This window comes from Mercenaria mercenaria, chromosome 16 (assembly GCF_021730395.1).
Source record: "Mercenaria mercenaria strain notata chromosome 16, MADL_Memer_1, whole genome shotgun sequence".
In the NCBI taxonomy this organism is placed as follows: domain Eukaryota; kingdom Metazoa; phylum Mollusca; class Bivalvia; order Venerida; family Veneridae; genus Mercenaria; species Mercenaria mercenaria.
The window spans coordinates 22,617,019-22,631,235 of record NC_069376.1 but is presented as its reverse complement, the minus strand read 5'-3'; the positions used below and the strand labels follow the sequence as shown (position 1 = coordinate 22,631,235).

At 36.3% G+C, this 14,217-nt stretch overlaps 1 protein-coding gene across 13 annotated transcripts in view; it reads right to left on the bottom strand.

The window, feature by feature from the left end:
- LOC123541365 (protein scribble homolog) overlaps positions 1-14,217 on the bottom strand; it is a 220,905-nt gene that overhangs the window by 102,174 nt on the left and 104,514 nt on the right. For 12 of the 13 annotated variants that reach the window (XM_053526352.1, XM_053526362.1, XM_053526355.1 and 9 more), the window contains exons 20-21: positions 12,097-12,258; positions 5,877-6,116 (exon numbers count right to left, since the gene is read on the bottom strand). In XM_053526352.1, coding sequence (XP_053382327.1) covers positions 5,877-6,116; positions 12,097-12,258 — 402 coding nt within the window. Of the gene's footprint in view, positions 1-5,346; positions 5,368-5,876; positions 6,117-12,096; positions 12,259-14,217 lie in introns of all 13 variants that reach the window. The other variant, XM_053526353.1, reaches the window with a different exon arrangement.

The following is a 14,217-nucleotide window of genomic DNA, read 5'->3' as shown; positions in this document are numbered from 1 at the left end:
GAGTTTATGGGCTATATTCATAGACAAAACTCCAACACCACTCATTGAGTATACTCAAATAAATTGCCGAACGGTCACGTCTTCACTCAAGAAAGATTCCATTTGTATTCATAAAGGTGAGTGACAGTCGAGTCAACTCCCAAGAGTGAGTGACTGTTAAGGGAGGTCCTGGGGACCCTTGAGTGTTTCTCAAGGTCTCATAATGTAAGTTTAGATGATAAATTTACAATATTTAATTAATTTGAAGGTAAGATAACAGTGTCATTTAAAAGCGAAAGTTCATATTTGTGCAAGGTATTTTGGAAAAAATATATTTAGTTATTTTTTTAAATACATGTTGTTGAGGACGACGAAAACGTAAAATTACCCAACAAATTAAAAGACTGTTGAATTAATAAAAACGGTTAAAGATAGATACAGGAAATCAAATATACATCTACTAAACCTAATCTGACGGGAGCCCGCCCGCTTAGCTCAGTAGGTAAGAGCGTTGGTCTACGGATCTCGGGGTCGCGAGTTCGATCCTCGGGCGGGGCGTATGTTCTCCGTGACTATTTGATAAACGACATTGTGTCTGAAATCATTAGTCCTCCACCTCTGGTTCATGTGGGGAAGTTGGCAGTTACTTGCGGAGAACAGCTTTGTACTGGTACAGAATCCAGGAATACTGGTTAGGTTAACTGCCCGCCGTTACATGACTGAAATACTGTTGAAAAACGGCGTTAAACCCAAAACAAAAAAAAAAAAAAAAAAAAATAATCTGACGGGGCTCATCAGTCACTCTCAGAAACACACGTCTTAGTAACTAATATTTACATTTCACAACCCTAGATATCGGTTATTTTTTCTTCTTCAATAATTCATACTGAAAAAATATAACAATTTAATGTCATGAAGAACCCATCATTACGGAAACATTTATTTTATAAAAGATATGAGCCACGCCATGAGAAAACCAACATAGTACGTTTGCTGTCTGGTCAGGATCTATGCTGAGAATAGAGAAACTATTAGCGAACCGCATGGATCATGACCTGACTGCGCAGATGCGCAGGCTGGTCTGGATCCATGCTGGTGGCAAATTCATCTGTCAATCAAAAAAAAAAAAACACACGTCCTAGTAACAAATATTTACTAGCCTAGATATCTGAAAATTCATACTGAAAAATATAAATATTTCCCTCCAACTTAATGTGTCATTAAAAAAAAACAATATTCACCAAATCTCATTCGAAAACATTTATTTCACAAATGATATATATGTAATGATTGGAATTTACGTGGAATGGCTTTCGGAAACACCAACAGTTAAAGGCACGAGTATTATTCAGTTGTAATAAAATCTCAATACAGCGGGAAAAAAACTCATGTATTTTAAGTATAAATTTTATTCTACTAACATGACTAATAATACTAATATTAATACGTTATATAAAACAAATAGACGGACTGACAAACATTCAGACAGGCAATAAAACGACAACTTCCGACTTGGCAAATAGATCTGCAAAAATAACGATTAACACTTTTGCATACCTTTGATGTTATTGTCATATATACCGTTATAATCCTATAAATATATTGTGTACAATGAAACCAATACTTGAGTTACCCTTCCGAAAGTTAAGATTGAGTGGGATTTATGAATATGACATTCGACTTCCACTCACACTCCCGCAAGGTCTACTCGAGGCCTACTTGAGTGATACTTACCCAAGTTTGAGTCAAGTGTGAGTTTGAGTGGCGACTATGAATATGGCCCAAAGTCAGGATAGCACGAATGGACTACTCCACCGATCGGGTGAGCGGTTTTTACGTGGTAACTTTACCAAATTGAGTAATTACATCAGGCAAAATTACCTGGATGACTGGAATTTACCCGCGAATCGTAAAAATATCAAAACTCATGCTGGTAATTTTCCATTCCACAAGCACGTGCGCCCTACGTAATACTTAATTTACATCGCAGTTACTTTTGACACAAAAAATGCGCGTAGTGCATTCATTTTTTAATATATTCGCTTCAGATATTCAACACCGCTTGAGAACTAATACAGTTTGAATTCTATAACAATTTTAATAAGATATCGACAGGAATGTAGGCAAAATTCTTTTAAAACGATCAAATTTTCATATAATGTTTTGTAAAATTTCAAACAGCGCGATCTTGATTATTTATTTCCTTTTTGAAGTAAATAAACGGTACATACTAAGTCTATGGTAATAAAATTCAGACTTTTGACCAGAAAGTACTAAAAACATAATTAAAAAATCTTAAATAATGAAAAAGCGGCAGCAATTTAAATACATGGAGTAAAACGATTTTTTGGCAAACAGATTTCTGTTAGCACGGCAGAATAGGTTACGTGACCTCATGAATGTAAATAGAAATGTGGTTTTAAAATGAGGCAGTATGATGTCGTTGCGATTTTTAATAAGTTTTAAATGAGTCTTCGTACATATATTTTTTGACACAACACTTTGTTAGATATTCTTCTCAAACAATAATGTAAATTTCTTGAGGGCAAATAGGTCAGTATCGTTCACGATCTGACACATTTACATGTCAGTTTATTCGGGATATTGCACATTCGCTTTTAAAAAATTAAAGAAAAAACTTTTTTACTGATTTCTTCTCAACAATTAAAGGAATCGAGAAAGTACGATCAGACAGTGATGTGTCACATGGCGCGAAAACATGACGTATTGCAATGACAATCTCGTGGAAACTATACTGCTTTGATCTCCACTGCAGATGCCACAATAACCGACACACTTCTTTTAGCTCTTTGAGGGGGTGTTAATTGATGATGAAAACGAGGTCAATTACTTAGTTTATCATCAGAATGATTACCGATAATTGTTGATGTTTTTTTTTTCACTTTCAACACTGGTGCTGATTGTGTCCATATTTTGGGACACTTTTCAAAATTATTATTTTTCGGGTTAACAGATTGCTACAGTCTTCCATTTTTAATTATTTAGAAATAAGTCCTGTTTCTTTGAGTCATATGAAGTTATGACGTCTACAGCATCACAATTTATGAGATAGAATTGGAGGTCCACTAAAGTCTGAGCAGGTCTACTACACTTTAGCAGTTGGTGAACCTGCTGGCAACTGCTGAAGAAAGTTAAGGTTGAGGACTGATTAGGCAGTTGATTGGCGATAATAAGGTTACTAAACACTGAAATGTTCTGACACCTACTTAAAAAAAAAATTTAAAAAAAAAAAAAATTCCCTACCTACCGACCCCCATTTTTTTCAGCATGTTACAGGAAACAAACATATTTTTTTTTTATGCCTAAATGAAGCTGCTATTGTGCAGACAAGGTCAAAATAACTAATTCCGGCCCTATCAGGGGCTATAACTCTGGAACCCATAAAGGAATCTGGCCAGTTCAAGAAAGACATCAAGATCTTGTGGTGATACAAGTTGTGTGCAAGTTTGGTTAAAATAAAATCATAAATGAAACCACTATCATGCAGACAAGAAATTGTTGACAGACGGACGGACGGATGCATGCACGGACTGACGACGGACGAAGGGTGATCACAAAAGCTCACCTTGTCACTATGTGACAGGTGAGCTAAAAAGAGTGGATGGATGGACAGTGAGTGAACACAGAAGCTCACCCCAAAGCACTTTGTGCTCCATCGGGCTAAAAACACATGTATTGTACTTTATCATATTAAAGGAAAGTACTTTCATGTAACAACAAAACAAGAAAGTCAACTTTGGCATCTGTGACCTTGGCCTTTGAGAAAAATGTCTGAGTATTGCACATGACACTATGTTTTATAATTATGAATGTCTGGATATACATCCAAGCATAAAACATTTACCCAAGTATGACCTTGAATGTTCTGGGTCAAGTGGTTCTAACTGGGTCAAGTGGTTCTAAAGTTACTGAGCAGAAACTATTTGCTTTACCAACAGACAGACATATTGACCAACATGTGCAAAGCAATATGCTCCCACTTCTCCGAATTGGGGTCTAAAAAGGACCTGTTTCCTTTAACCTCAAAGTGTACCTTGACCTTGGCAATAGGGCTCCGGATCTTGTGCGCCACACATCTCATTATGGGATACATTAATTTTGTGCCAAATAATTTCAAAATCCCTTCATGGGCAGACCGACAGAATGACATTTCTATGCCCCCTTTTTTCTTTGAAAAAGGCAGAGGGGCAACAAGGACCGTAACTTGGCAAGACTAAGGTAACTTATTTTATTACAATTTAAAAGAAATTTAAATTTTATTATAGCAATGATGACCACCATGCAAAACTTCAACCAAATTTTCTATGTCAAAAAGGGCCATAATTTGAATTCAATTCAACCAAGAGTTATCTAACTTAGTTAAGTAGGTCTGATGACTGGGAAGCAATGTGAGAAGCTTCAATCCATGTAGATGTCAATGAGACACTGCTTGATAGTTTCATGCAAAAACGGTCTTAAATTGAATTAAATTCTGGGTGTATGTATTTGGGTTTAGCATCCTTTTAAACAGTTTTTCAGTTATACCTCCTTACAGAAGCGCGCACAATTCCCAACCTTATACTGCTGCCTCACTGGAATATCGCACCACAGACATGTGACATGATACTCCACCCAGTCAAATTATACTGACACAGGACTGATCAGTCCTAGCCCTATCCTCTTGATACTGACACAGGACTGACCAGTCCTAGCCGTATCCTCCTGATACTGACACAGGACTGATCAGTCCTAGCCCTATCCTCCTGATACCGACACAGGACTGACCAGTCCTAGCCCTATCCTCCTGATACCGACACAGGACTGACCAGTCCTAGCCCTATCCTCCTGATACCGACACAGGACTGACCAGTCCTAGCCCTATCCTCCTGATACCGACACAGGACTGATCAGTCCTAGCCCTATCCTCCTGATACCGACACAGGACTGACCAGTCCTAGCCCTATCCTCCTGATACCGACACAGGACTGACCAGTCCTAGCCCTATCCTCCTGATACCGACACAGGACTGACCAGTCCTAGCCCTATCCTCCTGATACTGACACAGGACTGACCAGTCCTAGCCCTATCCTCCTGATACTGAGCGCCAAGTGAGGGAACTACTAGCACTCTTTTCACGTCTATGGTATGACACAGCCGCTTAAAGTGGTCGCTCCACCACTAGGCCACGAGTTACATAACTCGGGTTATTTATGTGAGTTTGATGACTAGGAAACCTTGTGTAAAATTTCAATCCAATCCAATATTCTTTGAATAGTCGAGCAAAATATGCAAATGGAATGCTACAAATGCTACAATAATTTCATGAACAAAAAAAGTAACGCATCATTCTGCATTCCTAATACAAACCTCTAGAAATGAATAAAACATCTGAAAACAATGCAATCTCAAATCAAGGTTCACATTTACAATTATGATCTGATGACATATAAAACCAGTCTTAAATTTTCCTCATTATGCAATTGTGTTTGTCACGATATGATTACAACCTTCAATAAATAGAAGTTTTGATTCCAACACTCTAAAATCAATACCTCTTCAAACAATAATAAACAACTTTACATGTAACATACAACACAACATTAAATTGGATTCAGGTAAAAAAATCTGAGCAATAATTGCTGTACAATAAAGTATACTACCCTTAACCACCTAGCAATTTTGAAAGGACAATAAGTCACATACTAAGTGACTATGCATGATATTAGCCAACTGTTACAGCAGCTAATCTCGATTGCAATTGTTTTTATAAACCCAGTAAACTGGTTCAAGTGTTTTTTAATTGATCTATTTCATAAACAATACTTAGTCTTTAATAACGGGGTAAAACAGACTTCTGTGTTGAGTATTTTGACATCATTACCAACTGATATACTTACATTATCATTTCCTTTGTATGGGACAGAACCCCTGCCACCTGCGATACTGAAGCCAAGGCCACCAGCATCTCTATACAACACAGTTTCTAACTTTTCACCATAAACATCTGTTCCAGGCTCAGGTTCGAAAGTAACTGTTGCGAAACTGGCAGCCATGACAGGCTCAGCCATGACAGGTTCAGCCATGACAGGTTCAGTAGCCTTCTCTGCCTCCAAATGTGTAGTCACATCATCCTGAGCCTACAATATCAGTAAAATAATCAAACATGGTATATCATATATTTCAAATATTTATTAAACTTACTTCTACTTTTACAAAATCCAAGAGATATAAACCACAATTGGACTGGCAAATCCATAAATCCTAGAGATATAAACCACATTGGGACTGGCAAATCCATAAATCCTAGAGATATAAACGACATTTGGACTGGCAAATCTGTAAATCCTAGAGATATAAACCACATTTGGACTGGCAAATCCATAATTCCTAGATATAAACCACACTGGGACTGGCAAATCCATAAATATAAACCACATTGGGACTAGCAAATCCAGGGATTTTTTTTCCTTTTATGAGCATTACCGATAAATGGTACCGTTCCCAATGCCAAAAAGTCTCCATTTTTCCCAGTCGTCGATAAAAAAATTCCCATTTCAAAAAATTAAAATTGAAAGTTAATCAGCCTCAAAATGAGCCGTATTGTGTTTTTTACGACCGTAAATTTTATAGGCGCCGTAAATATAAATACTCTCCATCTGTGTTCACACTCGGACATTTCGTAACTACCTCTGTAAAAGAATGCGGGTTTGGGGAGTAAACAGAATATTAGTAGGTTATTGGAGGTACGATTGTTACTTGCATCAATTCCCGTTTTACTGATAAAATGTCGAACAACAGCAAATTACTACCAAAAAAGATAAAGGCAGCCGGAAAAGAAGAAAAAAATCGATGAAATGCTTTCAAAACTAGAATGTTCAAGAAGAAGAGGGTGCATTGCCAAGCAATAAAGGGGAAAGAGAGGTCTGTCATGGTTGGTCTGGCAAACTGCCATTTCTGACGAGTGAATCTACATGTTCATCCTCACATGAGATGTTATTGAAAAGTTCAAGACAGCTAAAAACAGAGAGATTGCTATGTCAAATGATATTTGAATGACTGTATTAATGATGAAACAGAGTTCAGAGCCTTTTCAGTTGTTATACTGAATTAATTACTATAAAATATGCTTCATAGAAATTTCCTAATTTGACAAAGAACGACGGGATTTTTCCCAATTGCATGGGTACCGGTACCATTCCAAAAATACTGAAAACAAGAGCCATGTCAGACATGGCTAATCCCCCCACCGGGCAGCTGTATTTGCAAATGGAATGTTAATTTTGTGGTTGTTTAGTAATCATTGTAAGTCTTTTGTTTTTTAAAGTCCACAAAAAAACTCCTTACTAGGTAGAGATACCTTATATATAATAAAATTAATAAAATACACCTAAAACTGGAGAGTAACATCTATGCTGTACCACAGAAAAGTGGTCTTGTTTTTTCCCTAGGGTCAATTATAAAAATGTTACAATATAAGTTATTTATAGTAACAACTAAGGGAAGTTAATCTTTAAAAAAAAAAAAAAAAAAAAAAAAAAAAAAATTGCAAGTCCACACAAAAATCTTTATCAGGAAGAGACTGGTCAAAATACACCTCAAAATTGGATTTAGCATGTTTGTTGTACTACAGAAAAGTGGTCTCGATTTTTCCCTACGACTAGTAATGAAAAAGTTACAATAAAAGCTATTTAAAGTAACAACAAAGGGAAGTAATTCTAAAGAAGGGAACTGCGCATGACACTTCGTCTCATGATGGTGTATAATTGTGCCAAGTTACATCAAAATCCCTCTATGCATGAAGAAGAAATGCTTCGGACAAAGTCATTCTTGTATCTGATCTTTGGCCTCAAGTGTGACCTTGACCTTAGGCCTAGTGACCTGGATCTTGCGCATCACACTCCGTCTCGTGGTGGTGAACATTTGTGCCAAGTTATATCAAAATCCCTCAAAGCATGAAGAAGAAATGCTCCGGACAAGGTTTTTATTCTTGAATCCTTTGACCTCTAAGTGTGACCTTGACCTTAGACCTAGGGACCTGGTTCCTGCGTATGACACTCCGCCTCGTGGTGGTAAACATTTGTGCCAAGACATATCAAAATCCCTCCATGCATGAAGAAGATATGCTCCGGACAAATTTTTTTAAGAAAATATGATAAAGGGGAATAACTCAAAAAATAGGCAAGGTAGAGTTATTGTTCTTGCACACTGCACTTCCTCCCAATGTGTTCTATCAGTGTATGAAGTTTGAAGAAAATCCCTCCAGTACTTTTGGGGTTATGCTCCGGACAAAATGTTTTAAGAAAATATGATAAAGGGGAATAACTCAAAAAATAGGCAAGGTAGAGTTATTGTTCTTGCACACTGCACTTCCTCCCAATGTGTTCTATCAGTGTATGAAGTTTGAAGAAAATCCCTCCAGTACTTTTGGAGTTATGCTCCGGACAAAATTTTTTAAGAAAATAAGATAAAGGGGAATAACTCAAAAAATAGGAAAGGTAGAGTTATTGTTCTTGCACACTGCACTTCCTCCCAATGTGTTCTATCAGTGTATGAAGTTTGAAGAAAATCCCTCAAGTACTTTTGGAGTTATGGTCCGGACAAAGATCGTTGCGGACGCACGGACGGACAGACGGACGCACGGACGGAGAGCATTTCTAATATCCCCTTCACCTTTGGTGGGGGGATAAAAAAAAACCTGAAATCCATAAATCCTAGAGATATAAACCACATTCACTGTCTTGTAAGCTGTACGGCCGTAAATGTTTAGACACTTCCAAGATGGCGGACGCTGAAAGTCAACACAGGTAGGTGTTCCAGTTTTTCATTGATAACATGTTTTCTTCAACACTTTTAACGGCCACACTTATAGCAAATGATAGGGGAATAACATGTTCCTCCTTGGCATTATCTAAAAGTTTGTTGATTTCATTGTTTCTCGAATTATATTGATGCAAAATGTGTCAATTTGATGAAATTAAAATCGAATCAAGGAACGCACATTATTTTCGGTCGTATCTTATTCAATAATCATACCTGTTTGAATATTTCTGTGGTATTTTGAAGCTTTTTACCGGTTCTTTATGATGGCAATGCTTGATTTTACGAAACATATCTGGAAATATCAAAATTTTTACGATTTTTAAATTGTCAATACAGCGGCGTAGACTATACCAACATATTCATGCTGAGCGGTGTAGACACGTTTTTTTGTGAACGGTTTATACATAGAATTAAGCGAAAAAACTGAACGGTGTAGATACAAGTTAATTTCGTCTATGCTAAAAATGCCACTTAAAAATATATGTAAATTAACTACGGCTCCGTAATCCTAGCCTCCGAGTATAGGATAAAAACTGATAAAGGAAGTTCCGACGGTATACTTAGACAACTCTATCAGAAAAGGATAGGATTACGGCAGTATTTGAGGGACATCATACATTATATTTGTTCGGATCCTTAATCCTAGCCACTGCCAGTAGTTTTTCACTTTTTTGTGAATTGTTTAGCAATTTAGCCTAGTTGTACAACCAAGATAAGAAGTTGTTAACAAAAGTATTTTTATTACAAAATCGTTATCTGAAATAAATGTAAAAACAACCGTATCATATTTGTTAAAAATTTGAAGTTGCAATTTTTAAGCTGAAAATTAATAGGAAATCCACATCTGTTTAATTTTTATTATCTCCCTTTTTATACCTCAAGACGCAAACAGGATAATAAAAATAAATGTATTATCAAATTTCGAGCAGATTTTAGACTCGCCTTTTGAATCATTTTATTAGCTATTCAAATATAACTAAAATATCAAATATTTATTTTTCTTGTCAGGGTATTAAATTACAGTAACATCGCAAGAGAGGGTTAAAATCCGTAGTGCATCTTTTATTAGCGCAAAATAATGATCTCCCTTTCAAATACTGCGTCTGAAGATGGCCAGAACAGCAAAAATACCTAACTTACGTACAACGTGTGTCCCCGACAACACTTTAAACTAAGGTAAAACTGTTAACAATATAAACATTATATCTACAAATAAAAAAAAACAAACTGAATTTAAAATTTGATGGTAAAAAACAAATTGCTAAACAATTCACAAAAAAGTGAAAAACTAATGGCAGTGGCTAGGATTACGGATCCGAACAAATATAATGTATGATGACCCTCAAATACTGCCGTAATCCTATCCTTTTCTGATAGAGTTGTCTAAGTATACCGTCGGAACTTCCTTTATCCTATACTCGGAGGCTAGGATTACGGAACTGTAGTTAATTTTTATATATTTTTAAGTGGCATTTTTAGCATAGACGAAATTAACTTGTATCTACACCGTTCAGTTTTTTCGCTTAATTCTATGTATAAACCGTTCACAAAAAAACGTGTCTACACCGCTCAGCGTGAATATGTTGGTATAGTCTACGCCGCTGTATTGACAATTTAAAAATCGTAAAAATTTTGATATTTCCAGATATGTTTCGTAAAATCAAGCATTACCATCGTAAAGAACCGGTAAAAAGCTTCAAAATACCACAGAAATATTCAAACAGGTATGATTATTGAATAAGATACGACCGAAAATAATGTGCGTTCCTTGATTCAATTTTAATTTCATCAAATTGACACATTTTGCATCAATATAATTCGAGAAACAATGAAATCAACAAACTTTTAGATAATGCCAAGGAGGAACATGTTATTCCCCTATCATTTGCTATAAGTGTGGCCGTTAAAAGTGTTGAAGAAAACATGTTATCAATGAAAAACTGGAACACCTACCTGTGTTGACTTTCAGCGTCCGCCATCTTGAAAGTGTCTAAACATTTACGGCCGTACAGCTTACAAGACAGTGACATTTGGACTGGCAAATCCATAAATCCTAGAGATATAAACCACATTGGGACTGGCAAATCCATAAATCCTGGAGATATAAACCACACTGGGACTGGCAAATCCATAAATCATAGATATAAACCACATTGGGACTGGCAAATCCATAAATCAAACCTATTCAATTTGGATCTCTAACATCAGAAAAATTAGTATATAACTGTATGTTATTTTTCAGATTTTGACAGCAGATTTTGAAAGACTTTTGCAAACAACACCATTCTGTTGGTGTGATTTTGCAGGGATCACTTTTGGCCGCGATTTCGAGATATTCTCGCATTATTTTGGTGAAAATCGCATAAATTTTGCTCAAATGCGCTTAAAAATCGCATCCGCGCGGCCGTAGATCTTTTGCCGAAATTGCAACTTTTCCCTGCAATGCGGTCTTGCCGTTACTTAATTTTATTATGACGTTCATTTAGGCCCTTGAATTTCGCTTTTATCACCATAGAGCGTCTGATGATTATGACTACCAGACAAAAATAATCTGTTTTCGCGATGTTTCAAAATACCACTGAAACAGAAATTTAAGCATTTGGAAGGCCAAACTTTCTGCCTCCATTCGCGCGGATGAATAGCGATGAGAATAACAAGATGGTGGAGAAACCCCCGGTGAAGTCCCTTCCTAAAACACGCTGAACGCCCGAATTTCCAATCGAAATGGTTGAGGGTAGGGTTATAAATAAGTTTGACTTTAAAATTGTTTTGACCCCTAATGGAAGTGTATCAAGTCCAGAAAGATTAAAACATAAATGAACTTCAACTTTGACAAAGCAGCTTTGAAGTAAAATAATTAGGGGTAAAATCATTAGGGGAAAAATACATGTGGACCCAAGACTTGGTTACAACTTTCATCAACCTATTCAGCAATTCCTGGCACTGAATTTTAGAGTTGTAAAAGGTGTCTCTGAAAGGAACTGTTTTGTTTATTTACAAGATAATTGTTCTTACAAATAAACAGATGTTTGCTTTTCAGTGTAATAAAAGCTGTCCGCCGATGTAAAATCCCATTATAAAAAGAAAAAATCCCATTCATTTTGTCAAAAATCTCATTGATTCAAGGAAAATGGGAATTAATCTCATAATAGTATCTGCCAAAAGTGATCCCTGATTTTGTGACCAATGTCAATCCTAGCATCTCCTGGTAAGAAGTCTTTATGTTTATATGAAAATATATGTTTTTTTTTCCTGTCTGATCAAAATACACCGGAAATGTAGATATTTATGAAAAACCTGAATTTGTTCTTCTGTTACTTCATCTTCCTCCTCTTCATCTTCTGCCTTGCGTATGACAATTGTTTCACGGCCAACAACCATTGTAATGTCATTACCACTGCTCTTCAATACATCGACTGCCTCATAATGATCTGAGTCATGAAGAACTATACCATTTACCTGTAAGTCATTCAATCAAACATAATCTACACTGACTGAAATCATTTAGAATCAATTATTTAACATTAAAATACCACTCTTTAGGCCAAAATAAAAAATATGTGTGGTTCAGGGAACATTGCCCCAAAAAGTTAAGAGGGTAGGTAGGCTTTTTTTTTTTTTTTAACCATCTCGTTTTCATGTGTGCAGCTTAACTTAAAGACTGTACTCTTTAAACCATGTAGCATGTATATTCCTTTCTTCTATGCTTGCTTTATTGAATTAAATAAACAAGAGATCACAGAGTGATCTTCGCGCCCATCATTGAGCCATTTTTGAATGTTCCAAATTTCAAGACTAGATCAAGGTAAAAATCAAGGTCAAAGTTCATTTCGGTACACAAAACTGTGCATGTGGTCCAAATTTGAAGCTGTAGCTTGAGAGCTAGGTCACTAGATCAATTTCAAGGTTGAAGATCATTTCTGTACACAGAACTATGCATGTGCTTCAAACTTGAAGGCTGTAGCCTGAGAAATGTGAAAGTAGTTACTAGGTAAAAATTAAGGTCAAGTTTCAATTCAGAACACAAAACTATGCATGTGTTCCAAATTTGAAGCCTGTAGCTTGAGAAATGTGAAAGTAGGTCACTAGGTCAATCTCCAGGTCAAAGTTCATTTCGGTCCACAAAACTATGCATGTTGCCTAAATTTGAATGCTGTAGCTTGAGAAATGTGAAAGTAGGTCATTAGGTCAAAATCAAGGTCAAATTTCATTTCGGAACACAAAACTATGCATGTGGTCCAAATTAAATGTGAAAGTAGGTCACTAGGTCAATGTCAAGGTCAAAGTTTATTTCGGGACACAAACCTACGCATGTGGTCTAAAGCTGTAGCTACAGAAATGTGAAAGTAGGTCACTAGGTCAATGTCAAGGTCAAAGTTCATTTCAGTACACAAAACTTTGCATGTGGTCCAAATCTGAAGGCTGTAGCTTGAGAAATGTGGAAGTAGGTCATTAGGTCAAAATCAAGGTCAAATTTCTTTTCGGAACAAAAAACTATGCATGTGGTCCAAATTAAATGTGAAAGTAGGTCACTAGGTCAATGTCGAGGTCAAAGTTTATTTCGGGACACAAACCTATGCATGTGGTCTAAATCTGAAGGCTGTAGCTACAGAAATGTGAAAGTAGGTCACTAGGTCAAGATCAAGTTCAACTCATGTCAAGGTTCATCTAGCCACTCAAAACTATACATAAGGCCCATTTGAATTTTGCAGGTTATGTCAAGAAGATTTTTAAAGTTTTTCCCTATATAAGTCTATATAAACCATGTAACTCCCGGGGCAGGGCCATATTTGACCACAGGGAAATAATTTCGGCAATCTTGGTAGAGGGCCACTAGATGATGCTACATACCAAATATCAAAGTCCTAGGCCTTATGGCTTTGGACAAGAAGATTTCAAAGTTTTTCCCTATATAAATCTATGTAAATCATAAAAATAAACAAAGGGCCATAACTCGCTCAAAAATTGTTGAACCAGTCTGATTTTCAGGGGGACACAACTAGGGTACCAATACATCATTCTGAAAAAGTTTGGTTAAAATCCCCCCAGTAGTTTCTGAGGAGATGCGATAATGAGAAATTGTTAACGGAAGGACGACGGACCACGACGGAGTGATTTGAACAGCCCACCATCTAATGATGGTGGGCTAAAAAGTAAACGATGAATAAGATTGTTCTAAAACGAATTTTTTTTAACAATCAGAGAATTAAGCAAGAATATAATAATTGGAAGAGAATGTCATCTTATACAAATAAAATATGTTGCACTTCATCATCATCATTATTTATAGTAATGGCAAACGTTAAATACTGATATATTATGGCCATGCATTGGGGGTTAGAGAAAGTAAAAGACTGTCAGGTTTCCTAGGCTACTCAATCCACCTAGTGCTTCCTAACATTTGAGTTGAATGTTTCA